This window comes from Falco rusticolus, chromosome 7, assembly GCF_015220075.1.
Source record: "Falco rusticolus isolate bFalRus1 chromosome 7, bFalRus1.pri, whole genome shotgun sequence".
NCBI classification, from domain to species: domain Eukaryota; kingdom Metazoa; phylum Chordata; class Aves; order Falconiformes; family Falconidae; genus Falco; species Falco rusticolus.
Genome location: NC_051193.1, coordinates 14031935 through 14051157, shown reverse-complemented (window position 1 = coordinate 14051157; position 19223 = coordinate 14031935). Strand labels below are relative to the sequence as shown.

Sequence of the window (19223 nt, the reverse complement as noted above, 5' to 3'; positions counted from 1 at the left end):
ATGGAGCAAGAAGGAAGGGAAAACAGGACTGCTCCTTACAGCAACTACTGGTCGCCTTGGGAGCAATTTCATGAAACTGCATCTTCCTTTGCCTTTCATTTCCCAATCTGGAAAAATTACTATAATCAGTCCCCTTGTCCCTGTATGTTAGAAGAGAGCTATATAACCCTGCTTAAATTATGCACAGCACTGATACTTTAATGACCAGAAGCTAAGCAAGATTATAGGGCAGGTTAGGTTTCCCTGAAAGCACCTAGAAAACAGGCAGCTTGATTCGAGGCCCACAGAGGTAAATCCTAGAGATCAAAGCAAGAGTCCAGCAGCTCCAGCACTGCCAGGAGACTGGATGGCAGCCGTACTACAGTAGTGCACTATGATCTTGCCTCTCAAGAGAATTATATTTCCATGAGGCCCTGCAGGCTGGAATTTATTTTTGTGTTTATCATGGCCTATATTTTGCTTCAGTAAAGCACAGGCTGCTTTAGTTGTCAGTCCTCATTGACTTATGCAAAATAGTCGTGGCAAAGTGTTATTTCTATACAGCGCACCTCCTGACTTTCAAAGCACTCTGTCCTGTTAAAATGCAAATTTATTACAAGAGATGGTGGAAACTGGTAATAACTATATTTTACTACAAGTTTAGTAAACACACAACAGGATAAATCATATTATCAGCCCCAATGGTTACCTTTTGTGTTACTTGTGACTAGCAGAAATACACATGAACATTGTCTTTCTCCTAACACAAAAATGCTTTTTTTCAAATAATACTTCAGCAGCTGGATTACTTTTTTTTTTTTTTTCGTAACTATGCGCTTGGGGGCCCCTACAAGTATGGGCCTTCTCTTTTCATTTTTTGCATATTGTGTAATTTAAACTTTGCTTCACTAATAAGATGTATCAATAACAAGTATCAAAGATCAAAGCTGCTCCTCCTCACTGTCTGAAGAAAAAAATATTATCTATTCAAGAGATGAGATAAAGCTAAGAAAACAATCTATTTGTTATAGAACTACAAAAATAACCAAGGCCCAACCTTATCTATATAAAAAAAATATCTTCAAGATGCAAGCAGAATCTTCAAACAGAAACATGTTACATGTTAAAAGAATGATTAAGACACTAGGCTTTTTCAAAGCTCTTGTTCAATGTGAGGAAAGACAATTGGTATTTATATATCCACATAAATTAAATACTTAAGATTATAACTAGTACTGTGGAGATAAAATGTTAAAAAACCAAGTATAACATAAGAAGTTTCACACTGTTTTTCGCCACCATGTTCCAAGTTTAACATGATCAGAAAGTGGATGCTCTTTGTCTGAAATCATGTCTGAAGTTTGTTTCTGAAGAAATGCTTGAAGTTACACATTTACTGCTGAAAATGTGCTCAAGAAGAATAAAGTAACGGTCATAACTGCCAAGTGCAACCAGCCCCAAATGACTACATACTCTTTACAAAGTAAAACTATTTTTTCCATAGCAAAGGCCTAGTTTTTAAGTTTTACCCTTCTGTAGTCATCAAGTCATTATGATTTATGAATGCCACTGAGACCTAAACCAAAGTACATTTAAGAATACTGCTTCAGCAATTTTAATGGTATGAACATTTAAAAACAGCCTATGAAACCTCTGGGGTTTAGATCAGTTCAGTGCAAGAGCTTTGTGTGGCCACACCTTCTCCTCTGATCAAGCTCATGTTACTCATTTATAAGCCACATGCTTGAAACACCTGCTAGGGAATGAGCTGATGGAGCATCAGGCTTGGTGTACACACACCCTTCTCTAACCCCCTGCTACAGCTAAACTGCTATAAGAACATAGAAGAGCTTTACCTTAAATTGCCAACACGGGCAAATCCTATTTCTCCTACCCTGCAGCTCAGAGGATACTTCCATCAGCAGAATTACATTTTTTTGTTGTTCTAAGATAAGATGGGAGCGGATGGGTACATTATACAACCCTGGAAATGACAGTAAGGAGCCTGCCTGAGCTGAAGGACCAGTTGTTTCCTCCTGTATCCCCAACTCAGTGTTGAGATCTGATTGTTGGTTATCAGGTGACTCTACTGCCATGCTACAGCCTGGAGCCTGGGGCAGGGAGAGGAATTCTTTCCTTCTCCACAGACTCCAGGGACCTCCGCAGCACAAAACAAGCCAGCAAAATACGGACCTAGGCATCTGGAAGCAGTTAAGCAGCTGGCTCATCACACTGGTGGAGTTTAAGTCCTTAAATAAGGTGGAGAGATCTAAGGGATGATAAGCAAATAGCTATTGATCACATACCCTGCAGTCTAGGTAAATCCAATTGAAGAACCTCTTTAGACCTCACCAGCAGGACTGTAGTTTTTAAGAGACAAAACGGATTTAATGCAAGGTAATAAAAGATTGGCTTAATCTTACTTCCTTCCATACCTGCATTAGGCACATTCTTACTACTGGCCTAAAAATGTTTTTTAAATCTGATACTGTTTTTACTCTCTCCTTCCTATCACTATGTGGGTACCAGCCTATTTATTTCAGATCTGTTCCACTAGTTCTTCATATTCTTGAACACTCCTGAAAAGAAGACCTTCTAAAGCTACTTTAAAACTCTAAAAAGACAATTTTGCCATCGTGCCAGTCATTTTACCTGAACTAAAAAGAAAGTTCAAAGTATGTTTTCAGAGGCAGAACCAGACAGACATGTTACTACCCAGCTCAGCTACAAAACACTTTTAATGCTTTTGTGTCTCAGCTTCCATCCAGAAAACCGTGTGTCTGCCCTGTTTCCCTCCTCTGAGCTCTGTATTTCGGCTACAAACCCTCCCAGGCAGGGGATACTCCATTTAAAGCACAGGTGTGGTGTATAACAATCTCACTTGGGGTTTGGGGTTTGTATGTCCCAACATAACACATTAGAGACATTCCAGTGAGCAAATTAATTTTTTTTCTGATTTTTTTCAATTTTTTTTCTAACTAAACCCAAACATACAGATACTATCAAGGCAGTGACTTGATTTAAACACTGCCTTGACGTCACTCCGTAGTTATTTAGCATAGTATTTATAGAGATGTATAGCTGGGATTCTGTGCCCTAGCAAACTCTCAAAGCTCGTCCTGCACTAAACAATAAGTGATTCTAATTCTATGGGTGTAGTAGAAAAGCCCTTCAAAAATATAAGTAGGATAAAAACAGCCTCATCATAGCCAAGAGGCAAAGGTAGTCCAATTTGAAAGTTAACATTGAATTAAAGAGAGGTGAAATTAAAAACAAGGGGGGCAATTATGCAGACTAGACCCACATCCATGAAACTTGTGATAGTTACTCTATTGAATGTACTATTCATTATATTTAATTGATTTTTAAAACGTTCATGCACACACCATGCAATCATGGCAAGAGTGAGTAAAATCCCTGCCTTACGCAAGTATTACAGTGCTTGTTTTCTTTTAGATCGAGTAGATGCAAAAATTTTAATGCAAACTACTAGAATTCGTAGTTAAGTATCCGAGTTTCAAAAACATTAAAGGTCAAGTTGTTTGCACCTACAGCAAAAGAAGAGGAAAGAAAATACAGTGGTCAGGGGAGGAGTGGATGAGTCAGCTATGATGAAAGTGGGGTGCAGGAAAAGGAAAGAGTGACAGAGCAGCCAAGGCAACAAACATGTCTTATCAGAAATAAAAAAGTCAGTGGAAAGGTCAGTGTCCTTAGCAGCTGAGAAAACAAAAACATCTGACTGAAGGTATAATACAAATCTATTTAAAAGCCATTTATGATTGATGAGAACTAGAAGACAAAGATGGCATCACAGTCTCTTGGCAAGAAAATTCCTCCAGATGGCATCTATTTCTCATTAATGCTCTGAGGGAGGATCCTAGACATCCCAGCAGGTCCCGTCGTGACTTTGGATTCAAAGCTGTCCACAAACTCAGCTGCTCTTTGGCTAAACTCCACTTTTGCTGCACATGCATATGGCACACAGCAGTGCTACAGGACATTGGCAGATGAATGACTTAACTGTTAATTTCTGTCTCTTTAGATCATACCTGTACTATGTTTTAAAAAGCAGAAACCTGTCTGTAACCGTGCCACCCAAGACATGGCTCAGAAAACCTTCCCAGGCTCTTCACGTTTTCTGCTGCTAGTATAGAAACTTTAAGGATTGCAAGAAAAAACTAAGAATTGTAACACACACAAAAAAAGGAAATCTTAACAAGCGAATGTCAGCACAATTTTGGTTATTCATGCCTCCCAAAGTGACCAAAGATCAAGATGACCAAAATGTCAGCCCTGAGTTAAACTTCTATCAAATATCTGCATCTTGGGTTTCATTGGCAAAGCAAAGCAGGGCTTTAAAAAAAGTCTCTAAATGGAACAGTCCCGGTCCACCACCAGCATCCTCCACTCTACCTGCTGTGATGCCACCACACCATCATCCCATCCTTCCACACACAGGATGTTTGTAGTTGGGTTTGGGTTTTTTTGTCCAGTCTGATTTTAGATGCATTGAGGGACAGATTTTCCACACTTCCCTCTGAAAGCTATTTTCTGGACTTCCTGGAGCTCATTGCCAATTCCTTCTTTCTTAACAATGGCTTAAATATGGGACCTCTTCCTCCTCTCATTGTTTATCATCAGCTATGGTATTTGTTACTTTGGGACAGCTCCATTGTGGAATAGCGTGTGGCAGTGACCTTACAGTATTTTTGCCCGCACCACTTGGGATAAAGGCAGCTTATTCAGAGATCCCAGCTGAGTTCAGAGAGCCCGGGACACCTACCAAAATCTCTGACGAGCTCCCCTACTATTGCTTGCAAGAGAGGCGCAGAGTTTAATACGGCAATCTCATAGTTAACTACACAACAGTGCCTCAGTTTCAACAGCTGAGAGGTTATTTAACAAAAGAAAATGTAGGTAATAAAAAGTCATTGACACCTCACTGGGATTTGTCTGGCTTAAGGCAGGGGTGGAGAACACTAGGGACCTGAAAACAAGCAAAGGGTCCAAAGAGTAGAATTTATTTGAATTCCTACAGATTAAGCTGCTAAATAAACCACATTCTTTTCTGCAAGCAGAACAAATATAAATATATAGGAGCAGTCTGCAGCATGCTGAGAACCTAAACAAATGTTATAATGCATGAAGGATCTTGTGCGTATAACATCTGCATCACAACTGGGGTGGGGAAGTGCCACGCTGGGTCCGTGCTGTTTCCAAGGCTGACGATGCCCTGTTTGTCCCTGTGACATTGCTGGCCCGCAGGCAAAATTGGAGAGTGCACAATTTGGTAACGGGGCTGATTATCTGCCAGCAGATGATAAACTGCAGATTCCCATGCAGTAACGACAAGGCATTCTATTTTAACTAGCAAAACACTACGGCAGAATCACTCATCTATAGTTACAGTTTTATTTAATTCAATAAATTGTTTACTTTGTGTCCACATCTTACTCTGTTTCCAAGTCAAATCAACACATCACTTCAGGTTACCATAAGCAGTACATCCCCAATACTGATACAGGCCAGAACGTGATTATACTAAAATCAGTTAATTAATCCTTTTAATTGGCTCTTTGTCAGGAATCTTCACTATACTCAAGAAGAAGTAAAGGAATAAACCAAAATCAAACCTAGTATGCTTAAGGAACAATTAAAATGGGTATTTTGATTCATCTTTGTAACCTTCTAAGAGCTTTCAAATTTATATGGCTTTAAATGACAATGATTTTGACAAAACCCATTTTTTTCCTCTGTGAAAGGAATTAGCAGAAAATTGAAAAGCTGAAGGAAAATGAAATTGCATTTTTCACATTTTTTGTGAGCCTACTCCAACTGTGCAGTGGGAGAAGTATTTATCATGCATGGCCCGTCCTCTTTGGATGCTCTCTTCCAATTTGGATTGGAAGCACTGTTTGTTAAAGGGTCATTAACCAAAGTCACATACATCATCTCTCCCTCACAAATGAACACTGTAAACACTGCAACAGCCACAGAGACAGTGTATAATCGGGGCCCAGTGTAGACACTGTGGCTCACACAAGACAAGAGCAGACAGACTAACATACCCAAAAGAAATTTTTTTTTCCCTAAAACATACCCATCCCAAAGAAAGGGCAAGGCAATGGCCTTGCAGCTGCTGAAAGACTTGGAGCTGCTCTATCTCATGCGCAAAGCACAGAACCTACACACGCACACCTCTGGCCCTGTGGGACCTTGCCACCATAAGTCTTAGCACAACCAATTTTATTACCTGGCTTCTAGATGGATAGTGTTCTTATCCCTTGTATTTACACAGACTTTCAAGTACATAACAGGAGCTTTACACTGTGAACACATTATGAAAAAAGATGGGAGACAAACACCACCTTACACCGGCTTATACAAATCATGACGTTGGGACTGAGTATTGTTTCATGAAACAAAGGGCTGGGTCATAGACCTGTATCATACAATGTTTTCACATCAGCACACTCAAAAAAAATTTTTGAAATAGAGTTGTAACACTGGCTGCATAGATTTATAAAGCAATCAGATCCCATGGTGAGAGGTATACCGAGGTATATGGAAGAACTGCTTTCTTCAGTTATATTCCTGTCTCTGGGCACAAAAAGCAGTATCTCTGCCTACTAAATGCAGCCAGACACAATGCCCTTTTAAAAAACCATCAGTTTTCTGTAATTATGGAACTCAGTTCATTCCTGTTTAGTTTCTCCCCCATAAACCTGTCTTTTATATGGCACTCTTGGCCCCCAGCACAGAGAGGTTGATCTATGCCCCAGGATTTTGGAAAACATCTTAGGTTGTTCTTTTTGCCATAAAAAGAGAGGAATGCAATGTCTGGAGTAGTGAAGAAAACGGCAAGATTTTCATCTCCTTCCAGGAGTCTCATGATCTACTTTTAAATCTTTTTCCATTACTATTTAATGGTATTATAATTACTGTAAGTCTCTAGTGTTCAGAGTAACAACAAAACAAATACAACCTTGATTATGCTCTTATTATTATTTGTATCACAGTGGCAACAAGAGACTTTGAGCTTTACCAAAGGAACAGAGGAATGTGCATCTCCAAGAACCTGCATTGTAATCCAGAATGAGAATTTGTTGGTTATTACACACAGAGAAGACTGGGGAAAAGGCACAAAACAGAGGTTGCTATACCTAGTTTATAGGCTCTTAATTTCTTACTTTAGAAGAAATTTAGAAGAAATCTGACATTCTTCTTTGGAAGATTCTGTCCTTCATGAAACTGGACACAGAGATCATCAGCAGAGCAGTCCTAGTCTCTAGAATTGGCTCAAACCTTATTGTTTAGGACAAGTTCTTCTCTGAAATCCTTAAATACTGCTGTCTCCCCTGCTGCCAATCCAACATTCACAACAGTCTTGATAGCTTATTCTCTGCTGCCAAACCTGCCTCCAGTCATACATTTTGTTGCAACTAAGAAGTCACAGATCTATTTATCCTTGAAAACTGTGGGCTGTATTTATCCTCTAAAACTGAACAGGCATGTAGCAGTAGATCAAAGGTTCCTTTGTGGAGAAAGCACATAATATTGGAAGAAACAAAGACAGGTGGCTCTTCTGCTCAATGCTGTTCGGAGACAGTAAAGCAAAAGAAAACAAGTGTTTGATTTACCTTCTCACATACTACACTGTTGAATGAGTCCGTTAATCAGAAGACCTGATTTTACTTAAACCTGGAAGTGTCATCCCCTTTTGGTATGGTACTTTTTCTACAGTGGAAATTAATACAGCAGAAGGGCTAGGTCTAAAATTTGGAGATGAAAGGTGGCAATGATGGGTATGAATTTCTCCGAGTTCAAACTTCTCTTCTAATTAGAGTCTTAGTGCTTTCTTTTCTGATACAGAAATAGAACAGTGTCTCATATTTTGAAACAATTCTTAATACAGTCCACAGCTATCGTCCCCTGCAGAGCAAACTCTCACCATATCCACTAACCTGAATGAGCATTTCTGGCAGCAGCTCCTCCCGCTGCAAAAGGCTGGAGGCTGGGATCCCAGGGCTGCCAACTGGGCGTAATGGAAACCTGTGGGAGACTTCGCAGTACTTTGGACAAAGCTCTGCAGCTAAGACCAGACCCTGGGAGTTGCAGTTGGCTGACTCTGGTGTGAAGGGGATGTGCCAGCCTTTCACAGCAATTACAAAGTGTTAGTCCTGACTTGCTGAGAAGGATAATAGTTCAGTCACCAAAATGAAAAAATACTGGCAAACTGTAGCTGCCTTTGTAGAATCCATTTACTTAAATGAGATGGAAAGGCAGAATAGATGAACTAGTTATGAGCAGCTCACCAACTTTTCCATGCGAATTTGTATTTTAACCCATGCAACCCTAAGTAACAATAGCATCAGTAGATGCACTTTCTGTATTGCACATCAATGGCCCTCACATGAATTTATCATTTTAGAAGATGAATCTTTCCTTCCTGAAAATTTTCAGATTAGCATTTAAGGGCTCAGGATTCACACTGAGAGCCATAGGCAATATTCTTTTCCCACCTAGATTCATAGATTACAAGTAAAAAATAGCTGTGAAAGTTACATTGCAAATTATTAGATTTACAGTCTTTGAAAACTTGACAGGTTTTTTCCCCCCCTTCTAACTTGAGTGATGAACAGTAGAGCAGGTGCTATAAAATATCTAGTCTATCACACCCTCTGTCCTGTGCACGTTCCTGCTCAGCAGAGCTTAGAAGGACGTGCAGCAAATACTTCCAACAAACCAAGCAAAATTAATCAAAGGTCATTTATTAGGCTAGGAGCAATGTAAATGATTCTCCCCTCCGTATTTTCTTTTCTTTATTTTTGGATTGGAGAAGTTCACGTAGTATGCAAACTCAGGAATCTAACAAACAAGTTCTGTTTTTTCAGAGAGTCTAACCAAGGTACCTCCCACTGGATAAGCTGGAAATAGCTCAGATCTGAAAATGAACTAACAGAAATTGCATATTTAAGTTTATAAACCCAAGCGTGTAAGACTCGGAACACTTAATTAAATTCTTCCCCAGGTAAAAAGACCAAGTAGGTCCACTGAAGTGAGCACGAATCATATCCAGCTGAGAAACCAAAGGTTTTCTACATAAAAGGTTGTTAAACACCATTTTCCATAAAACACACTTTAGTGGAACCTCCCTTCACAGCCTTGTGAGATGAAAAGTGGTGCAGAAAGTCTTCTGTTTCTTGTGGAGGCTTATCTTACAGCAAGATCAGAGAAAAAATACTTTCAAATTCAGATTTGCAATGCAACCCCATCAAGCTGGCAGAAAGGCTTATGACAAGCTCTAGTATTACAGGTTCTTCTTATCTTTGTTTCTTTAAGTGCATAACATGTATATCCAACACCTGAAAGCTAACTTATTTTTGCAGATTTAGGATTTATATACTGACTACTGAAAGTTCTGTTTAATTAGCTCTAATTTTACACACAGGCATTTGGCTACTGAAAGACTGGCCTTGCCACACATCCACAATTGGATGACAGCTATTGTCAAATTAGTGTTTTCAGATGCTCTAATTTCACAGTTACCTTTTGCCAGAAATATTGCCTGGCACTGTATTAAGTAAAGAAAAAAAAATTATTCTAGGTGATAAGTGACAGCAATCACCACAAACAGAAGTCAAATAGTTTGAGAACATCATTATAGGCTGATCATCTTTTAAAAATATTTAACAAAAAGCTCCTGGGTCTGCTTTAATAGCTGAACCTGAACTCAGCAAGGACATGACTGAGCAGAATCAGACATTCTTATTAAGTAAAATTAGCCAAGTGCAATTTGCCTGGCTGGTCCTCTCTATGTATTAGTATTTATATTCAGCCAGTGATGAGCTTAATCAGGTTTTTCAAACAAAAAAGAAAAAATCCCCACCTCCTCAACCATAAACCTATCAGGTTTATTAGTAGCAGATTGCACTTCAATTGTAAAAAGGCAGCTAAGAAACTGAAGAAAATTGTCTGTTCAGAAGTGCATCCTAGTAGCTAATAGCAATCTTCCCCCATAGCAGGAACACGACCTCACATACAGGCTAGCTGATTGCTGTCAGATTTACTGAAGACAAAAGCACACATTTTTTAAAGGGCAAGTGCCAGAAGGCTACACAGAGCTGCCACAGGCCTTCACTGGAAGGGACAGCTTTGCCCTCTGATTGCAAGGATTATATCACAAGGTCTTTTTTTCCCCCCTTCCATAATGAAAGCATCTCTAACAGCTGTCAGGCCCAAGAAACAGGAAAAGAAATGCAGTAGCGTCTAAGGAGATAAGCATCGGCAACAATTCTGATGTGACAAAGAGCAGAAACAACCCCAGAGAGCTGGTCCTGCTGGAGGGCACTTACCTGAAACAACAGCAGCAAAACTGAAGGTGAAAGGCAGCCAAGAGGGCATATCAACCCAGGGCCCAGAGACACCAGGCAGGCGGCTGCTTGAGCTGAGCGCGTGTGCTGATATCACTATCAAATGTAACCCTGCAGACCTTCTGAACATCAGAAAAGAAGCAGAAAATTTTGTAGATTTTAAGACAAGCTATTGAAAGTAGCGCTGTTAAAAAAAGGTTCCATTATAAATAGCTTGTTTTTGTAAAATTCAACTTGCTAAGGCCCCTTTCAGACAGATGGGCACCAAGTATGTCCTACCATGTACTAAAAGCCTTGAATTTTTTTATAAATTATGCCTCAATGCATCCTAGTTTGCAAAATACTACAGCAGTGAAAGCTGGCCAAAGGAACAACACGCTGCAGCCCTTTCCATGTGCACTGCAGGTAACAGAAAAAAGGCAACTTAATGACAATGACCCCACAATTACACTTTGTAACCCCAGTTATTCTCTTAAGGCAGACAACTGCTTTATCTGAGCAGCACAAAATGAGGCTTTGACCCTCTGTTGTTCATTCCAGAATTCTTTTCTCCTTAAGTCCATGGTTAACTGTTCTCTTTACAGCATGTTTCTATAGCGACCAACTGCTAAATTGATTCTCAATACATTTCCCTTTCCACCTGCCTTACTTCAGACTTGGAAACTCAGAACGTTATTTAAAAAATATTCCAAAACCTGAGCCTCAAGCTAGTAAAATGGTATGGTAGACTACTTCATCACTAACTTCCCCAGCTCTTGAAACAATGCAAAAACAAATAAATGCAGTATTTATAGATGAAAGCAACATTCTTCATGGCTCACTAACAATTACTTGAAAAGCTAATACATAAAGGACCAGGAAGAAATTAATTCCCAGTACCTTAGGAAAGTATCAGACTACTCCTTTCAGGCAAGTATTTTACTTCTTCAGCAGCTTTTTGACTGTTTATTGTGCTTTGGTTACATTAACAGCACTTTGCTCCAAGCACAGCAGCCTTCCTAGAAAATAATAACCAAGATATGCCTTACATGAGGGTAAAGCACTGTGTTCCAGAACAGAAAGGGGAGCATGTTTTTGTAACACCTAACATGGCAATGAATCATCCTCCTAAGATGAAGACTAAAAACATTAAGAGGGGACTATAGTAGGTTAAAGTGAACAATTAAAAAAAAAGGGCCTCAGCTGGTTCAGGTTTTGCATATGCAAATAAACATTACGAGAGGGGAAACACAGAGTGAGACCTGAAGTAATGAGTAGAAAGATCAGGTGTATCTATCCTCCTGGAAGCTGCAAGCAGGAAGATATTAAACTGTGCTTTCTGGTAAATTGCCACTGCCAGTTATTGACAGTTGTCAATTACACAGGATTATTTAGACCGATGATACCTGGAGAAATGGGGATTTAGAACCACTTGGGACTAACAGGAGAGATAGGAATGCACTGCAGATGATAAATGGAGTAGATTGAAAGTAAAACAGCAAAGAGGCCAGCTTCAGAGGGTATAATTAAATACCCTTAATTAGCATATTAGAGTACTTTAATGAAACCATATACCTACTTTCAAAGTTGGATTTTAGAAAATAAATGCAATCGAGTGGATGAAAGACCAAGAATATTCTATGCCCTAAGACAGGCATAGAATTTATTCAGGTAACTTCTATGTTGCTGATGTTAAAATAATTATATAAAAAAATGCACTGACTGCCCACGTCTGTAAGCAGTAAGATATTAAATCATCATTAGACAGATTTTACTGAAATGGGTCAATGTATTAGGAAAAGAGGACAGTGCCTGAGTCAGTAGTAGGATTTCAAGTAGTTGAGTAATCATGCAGCTTAATGCACAAGGATAAAGCAGAGACCAAGTAAAAGGAGGGTAGCAACCAGCACCACAATGTATTTAAACAGGTCTAAAATTACAAGTTAAGTTTCATTTTGAGACAGGGCACATGAAAAGTTTTTTGAAATTCTTTGAAGAAGCCTCCTAGAATACCACAACGTTCTATTCTGTTAAAAACATACACTGGTGAAGAGTTAGGGATATTTGCTACCACAATTTTCTCAACAGAATGAAAGATATTTCACTGTCTCACTCATGAAGAAATCGTTGGCAGGTTAGGATTTTAATAAAAGATTTGAAGGAGCTAGGCTTGTATCAGTTTCGGCATTGACCTGTTTGGTCACGCAAGCTGCTTAACTCTTCTGTACCTCACTTTTGATGTACAATGGACCAGCAACTCCTGCCTCCCAGGCATTTCACCAGGATACATGTATCCACAACCAAGATATTATTGATATAATGGGAAGACTGCATGAAAAACTTTGATATGAGAGGCTCTCAGATATTACATATGGCACCCCAGCATTATTTATGCTACCTTTCTAAAATAATTTTGGTTACTCAAATAAATTCTCTGTTCCTAGCACATAACAGCTTTATTTGCCACAGTACTAGCTAATCCACTATTTTGATCTTAAGTGAGACAGGGCACTACCACCAGGAGAATTTAATTTCCACCCCTCTGCTTCAATTGCTACTGTGACATCCACCTGCTGTGGCTTTTTTTACACAATCACTGAGGCCCCAACTAAGTAATGCCTTGAGCAACAGAAGCCAAGGCTTCAATACGTGCCATCAATATTTCTGCTTCCTAAGAAACAAAGCTAAAAACCTACCAACTGCAACATGTTTTGAAAAAATACTGTATGATGACTGAACTGGACAGATTGAAGTGAGTCTTAAATGCCATATTACAATCCAGACAGAAGTAGTACTTGGCTTGGCCAAGCAAAAAATCAGTGTTATATACATGGCTCTCCCCTTGTAAATGCTACGGAAAACAGAAATGCAATAGGGAGGAGGGCACAGTGGTTGTTTTCCCAAGGACTAATAAACTTCCTAACCGAACAGTACTTGTCTTCTGATGGACAAGTGATGAATATGACAATATGACTGACTCACATTACATAAAAACGACAGCATAATACACAGAAGGCACCCTATTTGTCTTCAAGTTACTTTACTGATTAGGATGCCAAATGCCAGCTGAAGGTATTTAGGAAAGGCTTCAGGGAACCTCTGAGGCAGAAGCTAACAAAGACCAGGCAGAACATTTTGACAAGACACAGAGGGAACCAAAAGATTAAACTGGCCATCATCGTAGATAATCATCCCTAAAGACCAATGTACTTCAGAGACTGTACCTGCCTACCCAGCCCCTACCTCAATCTGGGTCTGAAGTAATGCAAAAGTGTACATTATTTCAATATAGAATATAATACATATAATATAGCACATGGCATTAGCTTCCAAAGAAATCTTCATAATGACAGTTACAGCATCCAACTCAGAATATAACTTCTAAATGCAGGATTTCTCAGTCTTTGGATTGCTTTCTCCACTCACAATAAGAAGAAGTTTAGGAAATGCGAAAAATACAAACCCACCACCGCCGTTTGCTTGCTTTGCCTTAATTTTTCTCCAAGACATGGTACCCCCCTGCTGGGCAAGAACAGATGAAACAGCAAGGAGTCATAACCCAAAACTGAACAGTAAAAGCCAGCCTCACATAGACTGAAAAGGATAAGTAAAGAGAGTCAACTGAAGCAATGCATGGCTGATCAAAAGCCTGAGAAAATATGGAGCCCAAATGCAAACCATTAAGCAAACAGCAAAAAACCCTGGAGACTTAGTTCTCCAAGCAGTGTCCAAACAAGACAGTAACATTTTTCGTAACAGCTTTAAAATGAGTCACCTTAAAGGAGCTGTCATCTTGACAAACACCAGTTCTCCAACTCTAAAAACAATGGTTGCAATATTTATGAAAACAGGAAGCAGAAAGAATCTCCTAAAGCAAAAGACTTTTGTCCATGAAAAAATATATTATGAGCTGTGAAGTCTGCACTGCATGAAGCTGGTAAAGAAATTTAGCTGTAACTTACGTATTCATAACATTGCTTTCCAGAAGAAGGTATGACAAAACTTAAGCAAAACTTCAGAACAGCTTTTCTTTTTTACTTTAGGTATTATTTTAGTATATGTGTGTATATATATGTATATATATATATAAAATTACAACCATAATAAAGATAGAACAATTTCAGACATCAGCAGTGATGCAGACAAAAAAGCAAACTCTTACCATAGACATGTAAGATATCACATATATTTTTAGGAAATACTAGTTAAATCCTACTCTGACATCCAAAGCATGATAAAGAGAGGTTAAGCCGCCTTCTCATTAGCCCTGAGACTAGAGTACAGTTGCCCATCTTGTTTCAGACTTCCTGTTCTGTTCTACAAATGAGACTGCTCAGTTCTCTACATGTCGGAATATTACTCATTTTTAAACCAAGCAAAAAATGCAACAAAGCCCTGTTTAAAAATAACACTCCAATAAGTGACTTCTAGGAACCCCCTTTTTTTTTTTTGCTAAAAATATAAACACAAAACAAAGTTTGATAATATTTTTTGCCCCTTTTATTAAAAACAGTCATTACACTTGATATACATTTGGCAAAGATAAAAAATTGTATCTCTGCTTTTCAGGAAACTAACTACAGACTACTATAAAGTGACACTGTGTATGCAACTACCAGGTTCTGGGTCGGTTTCTCATAGCGTAAACTTGATTTTGTTGCAGTCCTTCAGGCCATTCTGCTTTTACCTTGCCTGTATGATCAACAATAGTATATTGGCTTCAGGTATGTTTATTTTAGATGACATATGTGCATAGCGCAAAACTGCAGCCAGTACCTGCTATTAGACATTGAAGAGAATGTTCTTCCAAGGTCTTTACCATTCAGGCAGACTCTTCCTTTTGTACCACTTTTCACATTGAAGCTTGTCACTCCAAACCTTTCACTTCGTTAACCAAACTTGGTTTCACTAAGAAACAAGTTTTCTAAACCATTTGTTTAGGGACCAGGGAAGAGGAAAAATCTTACCAACAGGAAACTATCCAGAGAGGAAAAAAAGTCTGTAGTGACAGAAGCAGATACAGAGCCTCAGTAAAGGTGAGATTTTCTAACCAAACCTACACAAAACCCTCAACTACACAGCAGTTACATTAACAAGGGGGGTACTGAAAGAAGTATCTTTCCCCAATCATTACTCACATTCTCAACATGACCAGATTTACATTAAGAGACAGTATCAGTCCGTTTACCAAGATGCGTTGTCCCATTTCCCACTCTTTGTTTTAGGTCAACTGGAAGCTTCTTTTTTCAGTTTTTCTAAGATTTCATCTGGTGTCATTGACACCAAAATCTTCACCACTTTTTCACGTGATTTACCACCCTGGTTTAGACACACACACACAAAAAAAAAATCTTTCAGAGAATCACCACCATATACACATTCCAAGAAAACCTCACTGTAATGCCAAACACATCAGGTATTTTAAAAATAGTTCTTAAACCGTGGGTATGCAGGATTAACAGCAGTAAGTGATAGTTCATCAATGTCCTTTCTAGTTATTTGAAAGGTAGAAAACAATGTCTTATCTACTGTCTTTTTAAAATAGGATACAGGTCCCAAAGCACGCCCTGAAATGATGGTCTTTTTTTAGGCTAGAACAAAAAGCAAAGAGTGACGTTTCCGTAATTCACTTCTATCACCTAGAATCAAGACTCCAACTAACTTGCATTTTTGTTTTTTAAAAGTGGGTGTGTTTATATAGGTGTGTGTGCATTTGATAACTGCGTTTTCATATCTTTCTTCAGAGTTGTCTCCCATAGAGTATTAGTTACTCTTAAGCTGAATTCTTGGGTTGGTAATATCAACTAAATGAAAACAAATCACATCATATATAATCTAGAAGACATTCAGATTCATACAGCCGTTATTAGAAATATTATTGACCTGTTTTTTTATTAATGAAAAAAAAAGGCTATTTCACATAGGAACTGGCAAACCTGCAAACTCATTTCATATTGCCTGAAGACACAACTTTGATAGTATTCAGTAAATCATGAGAAACAAGTTGCTTGTTGATCTGCAGCCTGGTGAAAATTTTGAAAATCCCACAAGGGACACCCTGAAGGAGGAATAAGTCCTTAACACCACTATACAGAAATATAGCATGAGATTTAAAATTTAAAGTAGATTTTTGAAGCAGTCTAGCCAGCTGGTGATGAAAATCAAGGCCCTTGCACAGAAATCTGGTAACTTCAGTTTTATACTGGATCATTTCCCACCAATTTTCTGATTTAGGTTGGTTTTGTTAATGTCAGCACTTATAAAGCAAGTAGCATGTAAGAGAGTGACCGGTACCAAAAATCACTTGCTGTTTATACCTAGATCAGGACAGAAAAAAAATCTAAGCCACAGGTAAAATACAGACTTTACGACAAAACTTCACAGAAAACAAACAGTGGCTTGTGAAAAACAAACATTTGCATGTAATTATTCGGACACCATAGGTCAGAATAACTGAATCAAGGTCAGACAACACTGACCCCTTTTATGCTCAAGTCCACTTGACACTTATGAGAATGATCTAATTAAACCTGAACATCCCTGTAAGGTAGGAAAACAATGTTATCTGTAAAATGTTGATAAACAAATGAAGCAGTTTGCCCATGATTCACGAAAAACAAGACCCAAATCTTTGCATCTCTACCTTTTGGCAACATGCTGCTCAATTCATTGATCACATTGCCATTTACCACTACCTTTTAACAGACTTCTACAACTACTATATTAAACCAACAGACAAAAATAAAAAGCACCATTTTTCACTGTGCTCGTATGTTCATAAACTATAATGAACGTGGCTGGAAAAACTGACTTTAAGTACAATGAATAAAACAAATTATTTATTCAGTGCAATGAATAAAACAAAGAGTTTCCACTCGCCAAAGTCAAGACATGTAAATTCTAACACAAAGAAACTCGAGGCCCAGCTATAATCCAACTGCTTATGTGTGCTCTTGCTTATGTGTGACAGTTGTCACAAATTTTTCACTCAAATACATGTTACTTCAAAAAAATGAATGAAAAGCTATTAATAAAATGCACATTCCACAAGTTTTGTGAGCTGCATTTGACGTGAAAACAAGAGAATCTTTGAAAAAAACAGAAAACATGAACCACACATACTTGGAAAATACATCATGATGAGAATTGTTTTGACTCAAGATCAGCTGTGGCTCTTCATACACGAGGTTTGTTCTCAATTAACCATTCCATCAACTTGACTACACACCTTTACAATGTCTTTTGGGCTGAACTTGGAGAGAAGCTCCCTGTACTCAACGAGCAGGTTTCAAAGTCTTGAATTTAAATTGCAGTAGGGCAAGACTGAAAGAAAGGTGGCAAAGGAAAATAAAGGAAGTACCTTCTCTAAAATTACTTCACTCTTCTTCACTTCTAGCACCTTAGAGAGGTAGCGACACAGCTCTGCATTTGCCTCCCCTTCTGATGGAGGTGCAGCAATAGCTACACCTACTGCCTCAGCTGTCACATCTGCAACAAATATTTTAAGGTTTTTAAGCTCAAAACATTCAGTTAACATCTCCTAAAAATGAATGTTTACGCCTTCAAAAGCATTTTAATTTAAAACCAAATAAAGTTCTAGATTAGCAGGTAACCCCATTTTTACACTTCACAAATTCCCTGAAGTTAAAACTATTAGCCAGGACAAAGCCCATCATCTGATACAACGAACAGTGAAGCCCTCAGACCTGGATCTGAGCGCAGCCAGGAATTCTCAGCCCTCACACAACCAGGGCCCTGTTCTGAGCCCCCCGCGCCACGCTGCCCGTTCTGATGCAGGTGGAGCCCAGCTCGGCACCACGTAGCGTAACACAAATCACGTCACCCCAACACAAAAAGCACGCTAAGGCAGCCTGCCCAGCGAGCTGCGCTACCATCACCGCTTTCCTTCCGTTGCCAGTCGAGCCTGGTTACTCCACTACAGTCCACCACGTTTGTGTCATGCACATACCTGTGTAAAAAGCAGGTTTGAGTTTGTGCATAAGCAACTCCGCATTTGTAGAGGGAGAATGTGTTTCATTAGCTCAAACGCCTACAGTTTGAATAAAACCGCACAAGCTCTTGCGATACAGAGCATGCACGAAATTACAGGTCACACTGAGGCGCTGCTCGAGCCCCTCTGCTGCAACTCCCCGCAAAAAAGCCCGTTCGGGAGCTCGCACCGCGCTCGCTGCACCACCTGGCCGCGGCAGGCCTGCACCGCCGCGCTCTGCAGCTCGCTGCGGGGCCCCGGTAGGTTTCTGGTTGCTTCTGGCTTGCTGGGCTGTCTCCGTAGCGCAGGCGAGCGGGGCCGGCTGCAGGGCTGGCCAGAACGCGCAGCTTTCCCGCCGCGGCCTCCTCAGGCGGGACGGGCGGCCCGCGCCGCGCCTCACCAGGGGCACCCGGGCCCCGCCGCGCACAGCCCCCCGCGCCCAGCCCCGCGGCGGCGGCCGAGCCCCGCTCTGCCCCGCGGGGCACCGGAGACAGGCCGGGAAGCAGCCCCACCTGTGACGGCGCTGCACCGGGAGCCGGGCTTGGCCCGCACCGCCACCCTCACGCAGCCGTCGCCCGCCGCCACCACCGGTCCGGCGGCGGCGCCCGGTCCCGCGGGCTCCTTCCCGGCTCCTTTTCCCTGAAACAGAGGAACAGCCGCGGTCAGCGCGGGCGCCACCCGCTTGTCCCCCCCCGCGGGGCTGCCCGCCCGCACCTTTCGGGGCATGGTCCCGCCGCGCCGCACCGGCGCCGCCAGCAGCCGCCGGAAGCCGCGGAGCGCCGGCATGGCGCGGGGGGGCCCTTCCGCCAGCGGCCGCTGCCCGCCTCGGCCCGCGCCTGCGCGCTCCGCCGCCGCCGCTCGGGGGAGCCCGCCCGGGCCCGGGGAGCCGCCCCGTCCCCTGT

General features: G+C 40.5%; 1 protein-coding gene across 3 annotated transcripts; it reads right to left on the bottom strand.

Moving 5' to 3' along the window:
* Positions 1–14808: 14808 nt before the first annotated feature.
* C7H15orf40 (chromosome 7 C15orf40 homolog) lies at positions 14809–19162 on the bottom strand. Of its 3 annotated transcripts, XM_037395608.1 has the most exons (5): positions 19036–19162; positions 18834–18960; positions 17692–17819; positions 15520–15650; positions 14809–15330 (listed from the first exon to the last, which is right to left on the bottom strand). In XM_037395608.1, the coding sequence occupies exons 1-4, from the start codon at positions 19105–19107 to the stop codon at positions 15558–15560; spliced, it is 420 nt and encodes a 139-aa protein (XP_037251505.1). In that variant the 5' UTR covers positions 19108–19162; the 3' UTR covers positions 14809–15330; positions 15520–15557. The 3 variants fall into 3 exon arrangements, with proteins under 3 accessions (XP_037251505.1, XP_037251501.1, XP_037251504.1); XM_037395604.1 differs by having other exon boundaries at positions 14809–16389; XM_037395607.1 differs by having other exon boundaries at positions 14809–15650.
* Positions 19163–19223: the final 61 nt, after the last annotated feature.